The sequence below is a fragment of the Eublepharis macularius genome, chromosome 7, assembly GCF_028583425.1.
Source record: "Eublepharis macularius isolate TG4126 chromosome 7, MPM_Emac_v1.0, whole genome shotgun sequence".
In the NCBI taxonomy this organism is placed as follows: Eukaryota; Metazoa; Chordata; class Lepidosauria; order Squamata; family Eublepharidae; genus Eublepharis; species Eublepharis macularius.
The window spans coordinates 82,836,372-82,855,115 of record NC_072796.1 but is presented as its reverse complement, the minus strand read 5'-3'; the positions used below and the strand labels follow the sequence as shown (position 1 = coordinate 82,855,115).

The 18,744-nt window shown below is 38.1% G+C and overlaps 1 protein-coding gene across 3 annotated transcripts in view; it reads right to left on the bottom strand.

Annotated features, from left to right (window-relative positions):
• Nucleotides 1-18,744, bottom strand: part of MAPRE2 (microtubule associated protein RP/EB family member 2) — a 142,766-nt gene that overhangs the window by 44,727 nt on the left and 79,295 nt on the right. For all 3 annotated transcript variants that reach the window (XM_054985373.1, XM_054985371.1, XM_054985370.1), the window contains one exon: nt 18,445-18,572. In XM_054985373.1, coding sequence (XP_054841348.1) covers nt 18,445-18,565 — 121 coding nt within the window. In that variant the 5' untranslated portion in view covers nt 18,566-18,572. The remainder of the gene's footprint in view (nt 1-18,444; nt 18,573-18,744) is intronic.

Below are 18,744 nucleotides of genomic sequence, written 5' to 3'. Positions count from 1 at the left end.
ATTGCTGAATTAAATTTGTTCATTTAAAACCCTAAAAAAAAAAGAGAGAGAGAGAGAGAGTGAGAAGCGAGGAGTAAGGGGGAGAAGAAAGGTCAATTGGCTAGAGACAGTGTGTAGTTGATATAACAAGGAAAGCATTTGATTTGCCTTATATCAGGGTCTGAATACATAGGAATGGCTACTATTTCGAATCTAAATATTATTTCTCAGAATGTTCGTGGTTTAAATAATTTAGTTAAGAGAAAACGTATTATGTCCAATCTGTCAAAAATTAATACGGATATAGTTTTCTTACAAGAAACTCATCTTCATGCGACAAATGAAGCAGAACTTAAAGCTGCATGGTTGCAATATCAATATCACGCTAAAGGATCCTCAAAGTCTAGGGGAGTTGCAATCTTGCTGTCTAAAAATATTCAATTTTTCCATAAAGCTACATTAAAGGACACGAGAGGGCGATATTTATTTGTCAAAGGGCAGATCAATGGTCATTTATACACCTTAGTATCGATGTATGCACCCAATGATAACCAATTGGCATTTATAGAGGATACATTTCAAAAATTAAAAAAATTTCAGGAGGGTTCTGTCATAGTGGGTGGAGACCTTAACTATATAGCAAACTATACTATGGATAAATCTCATTTCAAAAATAGGAAATTTAAAAATTCTAAACAAGACACACGACTACCTGCAATATTTAATCAATTTCATTTAGTAGACATTTGGAGGGAACAAAACAAATTAGAAAAAGATTTCACTTATTTTTCGCCTCGCCATAATATTTACACTAGAATAGATTACATACTCTTATCTGATAATCTGGTTAAAAAAACGCAACAAGTTAAAATAGGAAACATTGAGTATTCTGATCATGCTTGGGTACGATGTGTATTATCTATGGATACAGATGTTATAAAGGAAAGACACTGGACATTTAATAAAAATTTGATATTTAATGAAAGTAATGTAAAAGCGATTGAACAATATATTAATCAGTATCTTGTAGAAAATCAAACTGAAACAATCTCTCCACATCTGGTATGGGACGCTCTTAAAGTGGTGATTCGAGGTCAATTAATAGCTTTGTCAGCATATTTAAACAAGAAGAAAAAACTTCAGAAACAAGAAATCTTGAATAGAATTCAATGTCTAGAAAACCTGCATAAAGAAAGGGGTAGTAAGAAAATTTACAAACAACTGTTAAATGAACGAAAATTGTTAGATTCTTTGGAAACAAATCAGATTCAAAGAAATCTATTGTTTTTAAAACAAAAATATTGGTATAATTCTCCAAGGACTTTACGTTATTTATCTTGGAAAGTAAAAGAAAAGAGGATTGTAAGATCTATTAGAATTATTCAAGATGATACTGGCCAATGTCATACTAAGCCGGCAGAAATAGTGCAGGTCTTTAAAGATTTTTACTCTAAATTATATTCATCTAGTAATCCCAATAAGACAAAGATTGAAGAATTTTTGTTAAACCATAAAGCTATTAGGAAAATAACAGAAGCACATCGTCAAATATTAGAAAATCCAATTTCTAGTTCAGAAGTATTAGACTCAATTAAAAATTTAAAGAACAATAAGGCTTCAGGGCCAGATGGCTATTCATCTGAGTTTTATAAGAAGTTTGCAACGATATTGACCCCTCCATTAGTGTCTGTGTGTAATAACATATTTAAATCAGGTACACTTCCCCATTCTTGGTCAGAGGCTACTATAACAATGATTCCCAAACAGGGTAAAAATATCTTACAACCTGGTTCTTATAGACCAATATCACTTCTAAACGTAGATTATAAGATTTTTACGTCCATATTAGCTAAACGTCTCAGTTCATTTGTTGGGAATTATATACATCATGATCAAGTAGGGTTTATACCCAAAAGAGATATATCTGATAATATCTATAAAGCCCTCAATATTCTTTCGTTTAGTAAATTGCATCAAACTCAAACATTGTTTTTGTCATTAGATATTGAAAAAGCGTTTGATTCATTGGAAATTTCTTATTTAAAAGCACTTCTCCATCATATGAATTTTGGTAATAATTTTCTACAAGCCATAAGGGCGATATATTCGCATCCTCAAGCTAAAATCAAAGCTAATGGTATGTTATCAGAACCCATTAGACTGCAGAGAGGTACAAGACAAGGTTGCCCACTGTCCCCTATTTTGTTTGTGATTGCTATAGAACCACTGGCAGAGGCAATAAGAAATAACACTCAAATTCATGGTATTGTCCTTAGTAATAATACTTATAAATTAAATTTGTTTGCAGACGATATCCTTTTATATATTACAAAACCATTTGTATCATTGCAATATCTGCAGTATGAGTTATCGAAATTTGGCCAAGTTTCAGGATTACTAATTAATCAGAGTAAATCTAGTATGTTACCCATTAATTTGGAAGGAACAACTCAAAATTTACTTAAACAAAAATATAAATATCAATGGGCTACTTCGCAATTCTCTTATCTTGGTATACAAATCCCTTCTGATTTGAATCAATTAATTCGAGTTAATCATATCCAAAAAATGAAAGAAATCAAAGACATTTTACATAAATGGAATAAACAACAACTATCATGGTTTGAAAGGTTTCACCTAATAAAATCTTTTATTTTTCCCAAAATTCTTTTTCTTTTTAGAACAGTTCCTATTGAAATTCCCCTTAAACTAATCAAAAAATGGCAAACCATGTTAAACCGATTTTTATGGCAATTTAAACGTCCAAGAATTGCTTTTAAAGTTTTAAGAAAACAAACACAGCAAGGAGGCTTTAATTATCCAGATTTGGAACTTTATAATGTCGCTTCCAGATTGGTAGATGTTATTCAGATAGTACAAAAGAAAGGAACAACCGATTGGATTAATATATTAAATGCATTGCATTATCCTAAAACGACACTTGATATAATTTGGTCTAAACATAATATTCGTCCACTTTCTATTAATAGCAATATTTTCTTTAGAGCAATTATTAAAACTTGGGACAAATATAAAAAAAAATTATTACCAGAAATATCTAGATTTTCAACAATAACATCACATAAGAGTTTTCCCATCCAATATAGCCTCTTGTGCTCTAAGACTTGGGAACATTTTAAATCTTTACGCTTGCTGGATATAGCTACCAAAAATGGCTTAATGGAAAGGTCTGATTTAGAGTTAAAACTCGGTAGAGATATACCTTGGTTTTTATATTTTCAATTAAGTTATCTATTAAGCGAACTTAAAATTAAAGATGTTATGAAAAGCTCTGAAACGGAATTAGAGCAAATTCTAAAAGCACCAGAGTTTATTCGTAAAGGCTTATTGTCCAAGATTTATAATATCCTTGTTTGTAATATAAAATCTTTTAACACAATATTACAGCAAAAATGGCAACAAGATTGTGGAAACACTATTTCAGATAAAGACTGGGAACAAATTTGGAAATCTAAAATAGTTATCTCTCCAATTATTAATATAAGACTTCAGACTTACAAAATTATTCAACGATGGTATTTTACCCCACAGAAATTGGCTAAAATCTATTCAAATAGATCCCCTCTTTGCTGGAAGCGTTGTGGTGAACAAGGGTCTTATGCACATTGCTGGTGGAAATGTAATTATGTTGCAGAATTTTGGCATTCGGTTTTTCACCAAATTTTTTTAATCACATCTTATTCAATTCCCTTTAAACCGGAATTAATTTTTTTGAATATCTGGGGGAACTATCCAATACCACAAATAAGGAAAGATTTAATTTTAATATTGTTGTCAGCAGCTAAAAATGCGATTGCGTCACGATGGAAATCGCATTTCCCCCCAAATCTCACTACGTGGTATATGAAGGTATGGGATCATTTGATCATGGAGAAAATAACAGATAGGATACAGTTACAAATGAACCCTGCCAAATCTTCAGATTTTTATGAGAAGTGGTTTCCTTTCCTGGATTTCCTCTCTAAGGAAAATCTACTCATTACAAAGCTACCGTATTATGAGATTGTTAACCCAGAAATTTAATTTTTTGAATGAAACATAGTATTATATCGGTAGTAATTGTATCAATCTAGTTACAGTGTTGTATTGGAAATTTTATCACCACCACTGTTTAGCTATATGATCTTTGTTATGATAACACTGTACGGTAAAGCGATCATTGCTTTATTTATTGTATTTTTTTTTCCTTAATAAAAATTAAAATAAATTAAAAAAAAAAAGGATTGAGGACCACTGACCTACGTTTTCCAACTGTGTCTGATTTTCTGCAACAACCATCTCCCAGGCTTTACAAAACGCAATCTCTCTCTCTCTCTCTCTCTCTCTCTCTCTCACACGCACACACACACATATTCAGGCAACATTGGCAATATAGATTGAAATCTTGCAACACATATGATACATCAATCCAACTCATTTTTGAAACCACTGTCTTCTCACTGTACTTCCTCTCCTCTATTGTTTCCAATGAAGCACAGAAATTCCTTAAAGACTACATTAGCACCTGAAGAGCAATCTCAAAGTAATGCACTGAAGGCCCATTTCCAAATTTGGGAAGGAAGGATTGGAAAGAGCTGGGGAGAAAGAAAATGCCTCAAGCTGTAAGGGAGCTATGTAGCAGTGACCACTGGCTTGTAAAATCTTTTTGGTAAGCTGATTATCTCTGCAAAGAAACAACAATGCCTGAATTCAATTTATGTAAAGTACAAAAACAAACAGTATGTGGCCAATGCTGAGACCACAAACTTAAAAAAAAATACACTACATAAATAGTAATATCTGGTCAAACTGAATATGCCAAGATGCCAGTACTCAATAACACTGATCTTAAAACAAGCACTTAAACTATAGTACCTAGTGGAGACATCTGGGGGTTTAATAATCTCCAAACTGTATGTTGGAACTCATTAGACAGACACAAAAGAACAGCTAGTACACAGTAAGAAATAAATTTAAATTACTGGGCGCCTGAAGTATCCATTCACAAAGGAGGCTCCCTGATGCATCCATGGATGATTTACTGCTCTGGCCTTCTATGGAAATCAGCCCCAAAGTTCTGCCTGTCTTCAGGGCTCTGAACCAATCCTGGGGAATCTGCCCTGAAGAAAGCCCCAAAGACTGGCCAGCCAGCCAACCACAGCCCTGGAGTACACTGGATGGGACAGGATGAGCCAGCTCATTTTAAATAAGGAGAGCGGATACTTTCTTCCCCTCAGATAGGGCATTTGGTAGCTGTGGATAAGAGCATATGCTGAGTTAGGCTTGTATTTTAGTCTTTTAGTCAGGATTTTGGGTCTGGGTAGGGAAGAAACCTTTTGTAAAGTAAGCAAGTACCCTGTGAAGGGCCCACCAAAATCTAACTATTTTGTACTGGTTCTGATATCAGGTAATCTAAAAGTTAACAGAGTGGCCTGAATTGAAGCCTGTCAGCATTGATTATTAGCTGAGGAGTCTCAGGTTCAACCAGTTAACAACCAGTGGGGAAGACACAACCTCTGGGAAATGGGGTTGCAAGCCAGTTGTCTTACTAGTTGTTCCACACAAACCTTAAACTGTTTCTTCAACTTTTTTCTTTAAATAAATCTCTTGTTATTTCTGTGGGCTGTCAAATAAAAAATTACTATGGAAAGGGGGTTTCTAATCCACTCACTAACAAGTACCACATTATTAGGGCCACAACTACAAGCCCTTTAGGGAACACAAAGCTGCAGACTACTAACTGGTTAATAAAAGCTTATGTCTCCCCTTTTTATTGATATTCTGGTGACTGGGGTACAGAGAAGGAAAGGGAGGTCAGAGTCTAGGGGTAATAAGAGTGCATTCAGTTTAAAGAAGCAGTTTACCTCAGAAGTCTCCCCATTCAACTCTCCTCATTCTCCTCCCATCACATCAGAGCTACACCATAAATAAAATCAGAGCAGCAGAAGCCATGCAGTCACAATAAACAAAAAGTGTGACAGCCAAGTGCTAACCAGCACATCATCACTAAACAATGTGTATAAATTGAATTGTTCAATGGCTCCAAGATGCAGCAGCTATCTACTTTCAAAGGGCCCATACTATAAATAGTGAACCATACAAAAACACAAGGATGGATTCCTTATGGGTAGGTGGTTCTCACTGTGGCATATTTTTGGGTGCAAAAGATGTTTCATCTTTCAAAAATCTCTCTACTTCTGATATGCTATTAACATGAGTACAACACAAGCTTAGTTCAAGGAAGTATCTTTGTTTTAATGTCTTTGGATACAGTATCAGAAAAACTGTACCATAACAACTGTTCAGTGAAAACATGACATCTAGACTTTAAAAAAAAACAGAATCTACTGAGAAATAATACTTGAGTCTTTCTGCCTTCACATCCCACAATATGTGACTATATACAACAGCTGGAGAGAACAAGCATTAGATGTTCATGGCATAATGTATACCTCCTCCCAGGAGGAGGTAGGCAGGGTCCTGCGTGCTGTGCAACCTACCACACGCCCACTGGACCCGTACTCATCATGGCTGGTGAAAAATGGCAGTGCTGGGATTCAAGTACCATTAGTTGACATCATTAATCTTTCTCTGAGTTCTGGGATATTCCCAGACTCACTGAAGGAGGCAGTGGTGCGGCCCTTATGAAAGAAACCATCACTGGATCCTGTTGATCCAGCCAATCACCTCCCAGTTTTGAATCTTCCGTTCCTGGGTAAGGTAATTGAGAAGGTGGTAGTGGAACAGCTGTAGATATACCTGGATGATTCCTCTATCCTGAATCCATTCCAGTTCGGCTTCAGGCCCAGCCATGGTACGGAGATGGCTCTGGTCGCCCTCACAGATGATATGCAGTGACACCTGGATGGGGGGGGGGGGGGTGCAGCACTGCTGATAATTTTAGATCTTACAGCAGCGTTCGACATGGTCGATCATAATCTTCTGACCCACCGCCTTGCCAGTGTGGGGATTCGTGGGACAGCCCTGCAATGGCGGAACTCCTTCTTTCGCAGTTGGGGACAGAGGGTGGCACTTGGGGAACAGACGTTCGCTCACCATTCTTGGGTATGTAGTGTCCCTCAGGGGGCAATTCTTTCCCCGATGCTATTTTACATCTATATGCGCCCCCTCGCCCAGTTAGCTCACAGCTTTGGGCTGGGTTGTCACCAGTATGCAGACGACACCCAGCTTTATCTCCTGATGGACAGCCAGTCTGATCTCGCTCCAGATTCCTTGGCCAAGGGTCTTGAGGCTGTGATGGTATGGTTACATCAGTCGCCTGAACTTGAATCCCCTAAAGACGGAGGTTCTGTGTCTGGGTCATGGGGCGATTGAGCTGGGGACCCGGCTCCCAACCCTCAACGGGGTACAATTGAAACCTTCGCCAACGGTGAGGAGCCTGGGTGTGACCTTGGATGCCACAACTTCAATGGAGGCCAAGGTCGAGACCATTGCCAGGTCTGCCTTTTTTCATGTTCGATAGGTCAGGCAACTGGCTGCCCTATCTTTCATCCTGGGACCTGGCTACAGTAATCCATGCAATAGTCACCTCCAGGCTAGACTACTGCAACTCGCTCTACTATGGGCTGCCCTTGGACCTGACCCAGAAGCTACATCTGGTCCAGAACACAGCAGCACATATTCTTATGGGAACGCCAATTTGAGTGCACATCCATCCTGTGCTGTGCCAGCTGCACTGGCTCCCAGTGGAGTACCAGATCCAGTTCAAGATGTTAATCTTAGTGTTTAAAGCCCTTCATGGACTGCGACCTGCATACCTGCAGGACTGCCTCTTCCATCACGTCCCTTGCAGGGCATTGCGCTCTGCAGACAAGCAACTTCTGGTGGTCCCCAGCCCAAAGGACATCTGCCTGGCCTCAACAAGGGCCAGGGCTTTTTCTGCCCTGGCCACAGCCTGGTGGAACGCTCTCCCGCTGGAGATCCGGGCCCTGTTACAATTCCACAGGGCCTGTAAAACAGAGATGTTCCGCCGGGCCTTTGGCTGAGTGCCAGCAGGTGTCCCCCTTCTTCCACCTAAGACTGCCACATTTTCTGGGTCTGCACTCGGCCCATATACAGACTCCCAAATATTTATTTAAATAGCCTGCTCCTGGACTATTTTAATGACTCTTTCAAGATTATGATTGATTTTATGGTTTTGTGATTGATTCACTGTGTTTTATGAATGTTGTTAGCCGCCCTGAGCCCATTTGTGGGGAGGGCAGGGAATAAATCAAATCAAATAAATAAATATAAATAAATGTGATCAAAGTATGATAGCCTTATTTTTGTCATTTTAGCTTCTAAGGAGAATTCAGGCTTGATTTGATCTAGTACCCACTTATTTGTCTTTTTGGCTGTCCATGGTATCCACAAGACTCTCCTCCTGTACCATATGATGAATGAAATGAATCAATTTTCTTCCTGTTAGCTTTCTTCACTATCCAACTTTCACATCTATACATAGTAATGGAGAATACCATAGTTTGGATTATCTTTTTTTTTTTCAATAGTAATTTATTTAGGTTTTTTTTGTAACAATAAACAACAATGACAACTTCATAAAACCGTAACACATTACCAACAAGTAAACAACAAAAAGTAGGAGAACTAATAATTAGCTTTTAACCTTTATAGCTAAAGTATATAAAGTCTATTTTTGCAAAGAGAATGAGTGATGTGTACAAGTCTAAAGGTAAGCTAAAGAATAATAGAGGTCTTGTTTTGTCTTAGCTGATGTCCATTTTTCTTCTTTGGTCAAATAATCCAAAACTGGGAGCCATTCTTCTAGAAAATATGACTTAAATTTTGAATTATCCCTTTGTGCCAGCTGGTCAGAGATTTTCTGCAAAATAAAATGGTCCCAGATACGTGATTTCCAGCTGCTCACTGATGGGGCAGATTTTTGTCTCCAATATGAGGCTATTGTTAATTTAGCTAATGCCAGAAGTAAATAGATAAGATTTAGGCGAGCTGTTGGGATCTCTGGATTTTCCCCAAAATTTAAAAGGATTATCTCTGGAGATTTTGGGATCACGTATCCTGTTATCTCCTGAATTTCTTTTATTATTTTGTCCCAAAATGAGCTAATGTGTCTACAGCCCCACCAGCAATGGATATATGAGCCCATATCTCCGCATTGTTTCCAGCAGTTAGCTGGATGGGAAGGATTGATGTGATTCAGTTTAACTGGTGTCATATACCAACGAGAAATAAGTTTTAGGGTTTGCATTTTTATGTTTACTATATTTGTTTGAAAGACATGTGATGTCCAAATTATATTCCATGTATTATTTGAAGGGTCCAGGTTGCACTCTCTAGCCCAGACTTTTTGGTATGGAAGAATCTTATGGTTATGTTTTTCTTCTAATAGAATTAGATAGATTTTAGACAGCAATCCTTTCTGTCTAACTGGTCTATCTTTCAAGATCTTTTCAAAATTTGTTAATGGTTTGGCCATTGAATCTTTAAATTTTGATGATTCTATAAGGTGCTTTACCTGCAAATATTCAAACCAAGGGATGCCTGAGCTTGTATTTCTTTCTAAAGTCATTTTTTCTTGAAATTTTCCTTTATCAAAAATATCTATTATTCTTGTTTTGTTATTGAGCCTCTACCACTTATATGAGTGCATGCTGAGAGCTGGGGGGAACCAAAACTGCCCCACAAAGGGTGAAATTAAGGACTGTGGCTGAATTAGTTTGCTTCTAAGTTTATCCCAAACCTTTATATCACTCTTTAAAAAAGGGTTAAGCTGTAAATTTGGTGGACGTTCATTACTCTTATTCCATAAGGATTCACTTAAGAGTCTACCTTCTAAATAAGTTTGTTCTATATTTTTCCATTCAGGCAAAACCGACTCATTTGCTATCACAATTGTGTTTTTTAGGTGGGTAGCCTCAAAATAGGTTTTTAAATCTGGTAGATTTAATCCACCTCTAGAGGTTGGTCTTTTTAGAGTTTCCAATGATATTCTAGGCTTCCTCTTATTCCAAATGAATTTGCTAATTTTAGTTTGCCATTGATTAAAGTTTTTATCTGGAATCTGGAGGGGAATAGCACGAAACAGAAATAAAAATTTTGGAAAAATAAATGATTTTATGAAGTTGATTCTTTCAATTAAAGATAAATTATGTTTTCCCCATTCCTCTAATAGGGAGTCTATTGAATGGTTTATTTCAGAGTAATTAATATTCAAAATATCTTTCAAATTGATTGGTATTTTAATTCCCAAATATTTCCAACATTTTTTAACCCATTTATAACTATAGGAGGTTTTTAAAAGATTAATAGACTCAAATGGCATATGTATTGGGTAAATTTCACTTTTAGTTTTGTTGATGGAAAGGCCCGAAGCTTTTGAAAATTCTACCATGATTGCCTCTAATTCTTTCATTGAAGATATAGGGTTAGAAAGATAAATTGCCATATCATCGGCAAATAGTGAAAGTTTATATTCCTTATCGCCAATATTAATTCCTGTTATGCCAGGGGATGTTCTAATGTGAGCTGCAAATGGTTCTATTGCCAGTGCGAATAAGAGAGGGGATAGCGGGCAGCCTTGCCTCGTGCCTCGAGACAATTTAATTTTCCCTGATTTGTGTCCATTAATTTTAATTTGGGAGGTGGGACTATCATATAGAGTTTGAATTGCTCTTAAGAAATGTTCTCCAAAATTCATTTTCTTTAGGAGTTCTTTAAGATAAGGGATTTCTACTTTGTCAAACGCTTTTTGAATATCAAGGGATAAGATAATTGCATTTAATTTGTTTATTTTCCCATAGTTTATTATATTCAACGTTTTCCTTATATTATCTGTGAGTTGGCGATTTGGTATGAACCCACTTTGGTCTAAATCAATATAATTGGAAATAATTTTGTTCAATCTGGCTGTCATAATTGCTGTAAAAATTTTCATGTCCTGATTTAGTAAACTAATTGGACGATAAGAAGCCAGATTAGTGGCGTCTTTACCTGGTTTTAGGAGGACAACTGTGTTTGATTCTGCCCACGAAGGGGGCATTTTCCCATACTCCAAAATTGTATTGCAGATGTTAGTGAGGCAAGGGGCCAACAGATGTGAAAATTTCTTATAGAATTCTGCAGGGAATCCATCGTTGCCAGGTGTTTTACTGTTTTTTAGGTTTTTAATTACTTCCTGGGTCTCTGTGATCGAAATTTGTTGGTCAATTAATTTTTTATGGTCTTCTGTTAGTTTATTATTGATCCCTACTTTTCCTAAATAATCATTAATTAAGAGTATATTTGGGGTGTCTGATTTATAAAGTTTATTATAGAATTTTTGGAAGACTTTAATGATGGATTCTGTTTTTACTTGAATTTGGCCGGTCTCATCCCTTATCTGATTAATAAGCCTTGTGGCCTTTTTTTTCTCTACTTTCCAAGATAGTAGCTTCAAATTTTTGGAATTATTTTGCCAATATTTTTGTTTTAAAAAAATTAAGTTTTTCTGGATAGATGTGGTTTCCAGAGCTTCTAATTTTTTTCTTTCCGTTAAAAGTTTTTTGTAGATTTTTTTGCTACATGTTTTTTTATGAGCCTGTTCCAATTGAGATATTTTGTTCATTAAATCTAATTTAGTTTTTTCTTTCTTTTTCTTGTAAGCTGCTGCGATTGCAATACACTTTCCTCTAACCACCGCTTTCATTGCATCCCAGACTATTTCCCTGGATATGCCACAATTTGAATTTAGTTCAAAATAGTTCTGTATTTCATCTGATATGTCTTTTTGAGCTACTGTGTCAAATAAAAGGAATTTGTTTAAACTCCAATTTGGTGGTCTGGATTTTTGTTCCAATAATTTTAATGAGCATTCCACCCATGAGTGATCAGACCACACCATTGGGCCTATTTTAGAATTGATTATTGATTTTGTTAGGTTTGGAGATGCCAGGATATAGTCGATTCGATTATCTTGATCTTGGTTCCCATAGAGGCATCTTTAAGGATCTTCTCTAGCTCCCTCATAGCTGTTCTTCCAAGTCTCAATCTTCTTCTGATTTCTTCATTGCAGTCTCCCTTTTGGTTGATGATTGAGCCAGGGAATAGAATATCTTGAACAACTTCAATTTCCTCATTGTCAACTTTAAAATTATGTAATTCCTCAGAAGTCATTACATTTGTCTTCTTGATATTCAACTGCAATCCTGCTTTGGCGCTTTCTCCTTTAACCTTCATCAGTAGTCATTTCAAGTCTTCACTAATTTCTGCTAGTAACACGGTGTCATCTGCATATCTCAAATTGTTCATGTTCCTTCCACCTATTTTCACTCCACTTTTTCTAGATCTAATCCAACTTACCTTATGATATACACTGCATAGAGGGTTAAACAGGTAGGGAGATAATATGCATCCTTGTCTGACACCTTTGCCAATTGGAAACCATTCTATTTCCCCATATTCTGTCCTGACAGTAGCCTCTTGTCCAGAGTACAGGTTGCACATCAAAACTATCAAATGTTGTGACGCTCTCATTTCTTTTAAGACTCTCCATAGCTTTTCATGATCCACATGGTCAAAAGCCTTGCTGTATTCTATAAAACACATGCTGATTTTCTTCTGAAATTCCCTGGCATGTTCCATTAGCCATCATAAATTTGCAATGTGATCTCTGGTGCCTCTTCCTTTTCTGAATCCAGGTTGAATATCTGGCATTTCTCATTCCATATATGGTAAGAGTCTTTGCCGTAGAATTTTGAGCATCACTTTGCTTGCATGGGAAATTAATACGATTGTCCAATAGTTGCTGCACTCTTTGGCATCCCCTTTTTTGGAACTGGAACATAGATTGAGCATTTCCAACCATTTTTTTGTTTTCTGTATTTATTGACAGATTCTTGTTAGGCTTTTCCTAACATTTAGGCTGTTCCTTTCTTTTGGCTACAGGGATAGTCTTTTCACATTCTTCCTTGATAGTATCTGTGGTTTCAGCCCATTGTTCTCCTGGCTCGCGATCAATTAAATTTAGTATTACAAATCTGTTCCTCACCTGGTCTTTTAAATTCTTCAAGAATATTATTTAGATTGTATTTTTGTACTATGATTCTTTTATTGTTTCTCTTCAGTTTTATTCTAATTTGATATTAGCAACTCATTATCTGTATCACAATCAGCTCCTGGTCTTGTTTTAACAGAGAGAATAGAGCTTCTCCATCATCTGCTTCCACTTATGTAATCTATTTGGTTCTTGTATTGGTCACCGGGTGATTTCCACGTGTACAATCATCTTTTTGGTTGCCCTGAAGTCTGATTGATATTACTTGGTCAGACTTTGTGTTGTAGCTCTTGACTGCTTGTGCTATGTCTCACCTCACTATTAGAGTAACACCATTTTTTTAAGTTCATTTCCGCAGTAAAACACTGTGTGGTTTTTTTGACTGAAAATTTCCTGAGTCGGTCCACATTAGTTTACTCACACCCAGGACTGCAATGTTTAAACATTCCATTTCTGATTTTACGGTTTCTAGCTTACCTGGCTTCATACTTCTCACATTCCATGTTCCTATTATGTGTGTCACACAGCTTCGGACGTTTGTTTTGCATCTATTTACATCTGCAACTGGACGTCCTTTCGGCTTTAATCCAATTCCATAATTAAGAATAATGCTAGTTGTACTTGTCCTTGGTTCTTCTCCAGTAGCCAACTGAGTGCCATCTGACCTGGGGGTCCTGTCTTCCGGCACTATATCTTTTTCATTTTGGATTGTCTCATCATAGGGTTTTCGAGGTAAGAGATGAGTAGAAGTGGTTTAACATTACCTTCTCCTTCACAGTATTAACCAGGGTTAGTTGAAGTGACACTGCCACTGTCTGTGAAAGATTCTTCGCCAGTGTGACCTTCCACTACTGCTGCTGCCCAGTAGCTAACCTTCAAGAATTCCTCTGCTCCCATCACCATTGAATTATTCAATTCTCTTCTGCTGATGTGACCATTGATTCCTGAAGGGGGTGGATGTATCATATTCTGGTGTCTCAGCTTTGACCATTCCACCTTGAGTGATTCTTCCAGGAGTTTAGACTCTTGACCAAACTCTTGGCAGTGTTGCTCTCAGCTTCACTGACACACTCAAACCCCCCTGTGTTGTATATCCAAGAGGGTTCAGTTCAAATATTATGGCAAAATTTGGCTTGGCCTGATCATATCTGAGAACTTGTCAGGATTCATCCCGGGCGTTGTTGTGCCAGACGCCGGGGTGCCTGACTCTGACTTTGGGGTGTTGTCAGGGATACTGCAGGGTCCCGCTTTGTGGAAGGAGGGGAAGTATACCTCACCGTTACTCCTTCTCAGTCCACTCGCAGGCCTGCTCAACCTGACCCCGCTCCTGTTCCCACCTTCCTCCTTCCACTCCTTCACTGACTTTCCTTTCCCTCCTTGCTCGCTCATACTCCTCCTTGCCATCCAACCTCCAACAACTCCTACTCCACTCCACCACTCCTACACAACCCACCCCGATCTCTCTCCTAAGCCAGCCTTTATAGGGTTTCCTCCAACTTCCCCCGCCCCTCCTCCCAGTCTCCCAGGGTGGATAAAAATCAATGATTTTTTTAAAAAAATCAAAAAAATCAGATTTTTAAAAATTTAAATCGGATTTTTTTGATTTAAATCGGATTTTTTTGATTTAAATTGGATTTTTTTAAATAAAATGCTTTTTGAGGAAAATATATTACCATCCAAAGGTTATTCCATCATGAAATAAAGACTAGTTTTTAATTATGTAGAATAAGGCTGTATATGTTTAATTTTTTTGGTAAATAAATTCCATTAATCCATTCACAATGTCATGCTCTTCCAGAGGTTTTTGTAAGATCATTGGGCAGTTTCTCTGCCTACAAGATATTATCACAGATGCTTGGTTTTGCAGTTCTCAAAACTGAATTTGTGTCAGCTCAGCAGAGATCACATGCCTCTTCTTCACAGCAAAAATGTTATAACATGAACAAAGTTGAGAAAAAGACCTTAAGCCTATTGTTCTACAAACCTATGAAGACAGAATCCACCCCTCCAGTGCTAAGTTTCAAGAAGTTCAGTGAATAGAAACAATATTTTTCTGATTGTTTGGAGTGGAATAGATCTGCACAAGAAGAAACTAAGTGTAAGAAGGGAGGGGCAAGCAGTACAAAATGAAAGTGAAACTTTTTGAGCACAATACTGCACAAGTCTTTGGATCTTTTGTGTGTATGACCTGAGGTTTATCACATTCTTTCCTTGGAGGAAAAAACCTATAATGGCAGCAGGCCGTAAAAGAGACCCAGTTTGGGAATACTTTAATGAAGTTCCTTTACCTATCGGTAAGGCAGGCATCTACTTGCATATTAAAGTTATACCAGCAAGAATTAGTCTATGTAGAAAACTATGATTTAAATCAAGCCTTAATGACTAGTGATTTAAATCGTGATTTAAATCAGTTTGATTTAAATCAAATCCACCCTGCAGGCTCCTTCCCACTCTTGATGCTGTCCAGCTGTGTATGCCCTCGGGTGTTTCTTCCCTCGTCCTAGTTTCTCCTTGCATTCCTCTCTTCTCTTGCAGGGCAGGGCTGGATGTATCCCAGCTGGGGCTTTTCTCAGGTGTGCCTCCTTTCTCTCTTCCCTTCCCTTCTTGCAGGACAGGGCTGGATGTATCTCAGCTGGGGCTTTCCTCAGGTGTGCCTCCTTTTTCTCCTCCCTTCTCTTATTCTTACCTGCAAGACAGGGCTGGCAGGGCCCTTCCAGGCGATGCGGCGCAGCCTCCTCTGTCTCTGCTCGCGAGGTACTGCACCAGTCTCCTGGGGTCCAGCCAGCTCTCCCAGGTGGCTGTTGCTCCAGGTTCCTCATAGGGCTTGTGAAGGGGCTTCCAGTACCTCCATCCCAGTGTTGGAGTCTCTGGCAGGCTTATGTGCTTCTTGACCTTTGGGATGGAGTTGGGCAGTGCGCACCTGGCTGGTTTCTCCCCCTGGCTCCTTTTCCCCTTCCCTTGCTGCTGTCTGGAGCTGAACCCCCTCCCTGGGGCTTCCTGTGCCTGCAGTCGGGGTTCCATTGGCCTTCAGGTAAGGGGTCTGTGGCAAGTCCGGGGTGTTTGGGGCACTCAACCCCGGACAGAACTCAAATAATTGTTTGAAGGCTCAATTCACCAGGCAGACTATGATTTAATGCTGCTTGTCTGCTTTCATTTTCTTCTATCTGCTGTGCACTCCCACGTACAGAAGCAGTAGCTTCCAGAGGTGAAGCATGAAGAATGTTTGTCAATTCAGACACCAAACAACAATTACTCTTTGCAAACTATGGTTTATCCAGATGTTAGAACTGAGCCAATGATTGGTTACGTTATGACTAAGGTATGAATTCTGCAAATGCAGGGGAACCTCTAGATCTGCAGAAAAAAACGTATTTTTAAGAAACTAATTTGGGGGTATACCCTCCAGGAATTAATAATTCTGTAATTGTCCTTATGTTACCAAAAAAGCCTGCTGGAGTTCTGCAGCAGTTTGGATTGTCATTAATAGCAAAAAAACGCTGAGGGGAAAAAAGTAGTCAGCCACCCAAGGCAAGTGATAAGGGGAAGCTGGAACCAGATCACCTCCCCTGCCTGCAGTTCCCTGATTACTTTTGGCTTGCTTCCCTCAACCTCCTGCTTCTCTCCCCCCTTCACTGTGCTGAAGCTGGCATGTGCTGGTCAGAAAGGAGCAAACTATAAGTGGTTGTGATGAGGAGGTTAAATACTAGTTATCTCAGACTTAAATTTGTGCTTCAGCGGCATCTTTTGCCTGTCTTCCACAATGAGCCAAAAAAGGGGAAGGAACAATGGGGTAAAGCACACAAACATTAGGTGCTCTGATCACATATTATGCATGTTGTTTTACCTCTAACGAAGTATAGCCACAATGAAATATTTCTAGACAATACAAATTTCTAAAAATAATATAATAATAATCCGCAGCACTCTAGTAAATCACGACCTGCCAAAGCACATATTACTTTGGAATACATTTCTCTTGTCTAGAGATTATCCATTAGCTAAATTTAGAAGACCTCCTTTATTTTCACATTATAAAGCAACCACTCACAGCAAACGTCACATGTGCAGGAAAAAACCTAAATGCATTTAGTATAAATCAGAACGACCTCAAAGCAATATAATGATTGCTTAAAACCCATTACCTTCCCTCTCATTTCACATTACACTTGTGAGCATTTTCTATCCATAAAATGGCTGCCAGGCAACTTGAAGACCTCAGTATATATTAATTCATATAGGCTTACACCAAATTTGCTGTTACAGTTTTCAGCTGCATGAACTCCCACTCAGTATTATATTATTTCCTCAAAAATAGGTTTTTTAAAAACATTTTTGCAACCCAATGTATGAAGACTGTTCCTGATTTTGATGTCTTTTGCTCACTAGACATGACATCGCCATGAAACTTATAGATTCTTTCAAATGTTCCTTTACCAGTGCAGATACAGCAGCCCCCTCAACTGTCACAGAACATCTAAGAACTTCTGTCCACTTGACCTGCTGTGGCAAGCCCACACACAATACCTCTCCCAGGGAGCTGGGCACAGCACAAGTAGCTGTAACTGTACTGTTTCAACAAACTCAATGGGAGGAAGTCACAACAGGAGCTACTGCAACATGCAAGGAAGAAATAAAGGAGTTGTGTACACAAGAACGAACTTAGAAATAAGGGACCACCAACAGTCCATCCAGGACATTGTTAACTAAAATACCTGAGAACAAACACATCCGCCACAACTTTTGGATCTGTATTTATTATTTATTTATTTAACAAAATTTATATCCTGCTCTTCTGCCCTCATAAGGGCCAAGGCAGCTAATAAAGTAAAACATACATAATACAATTATATTTTAATTTATTAAAACCAACCAAAGACACCACCACCACATCATTAAAACAAAACATATAAAGACATAAAAACAACTAAAACATTTAACACAAAAAAATGGGACACGAAGGAGAGACCACTGCGGGAACACTAAGCGGAAATAAAAGTCTTCACCCACTGGCAGAAAATGGCAGTAGACGGGAACAGATTACTCTCCCAGGGGACAGCGTTCCAGAGTTTTGACTGATATGGCCCCTACAATGCTGGCTGCAGCATTCTGTACCAACTGGAAGTTTCCAAATACATCAGGATCTCTCACCCTTCTGCTACTCAACATTCTGCAAGTAAAGAAGTTTTGGGCTAAACCTGAGTGACATATAGACCCACACTAAATAACAAAATTTCAAATATTATAGGGACACTGAATCTGTGTGCCTCCCCCAATTGAATCTGCAATAAAAAGAAGCATATTGAGATGCTCATAAATTTAAAAATGCTTTAAAACAAAGAGCATCTGGTAAAAACAGGACACAGTAATATGAGAGAAAGCATTTAGGGAAGTATAGACACATTCTTGAATGATCATGGTTAAAGAATGTATCTTTCAAAGTTGTGGCTTACCTGAACATAATTGTTCGACTTTTGTGTAGTTTAAAGCTACTATGTCATTCACCCATGCAATGATGTCATGTCTGCTCATAGTTTCTTGGGTTATAGAGGTAGAATACACGTTGACCGCCATTCCCCAACTGCAAAACAGAACAGGTAGGTAAGATGGATGCTGAACATAGTTGAATTTTTAAACAAACACCTAGCTGTGATGTTTGTATTATTAAATCATACTTGAGGTTCTCCAAGTTCATTGTAGCCCTTCCTTCAATATTCAGGTGATACTGAGGTTACCTGAAGGATTCCCATTTA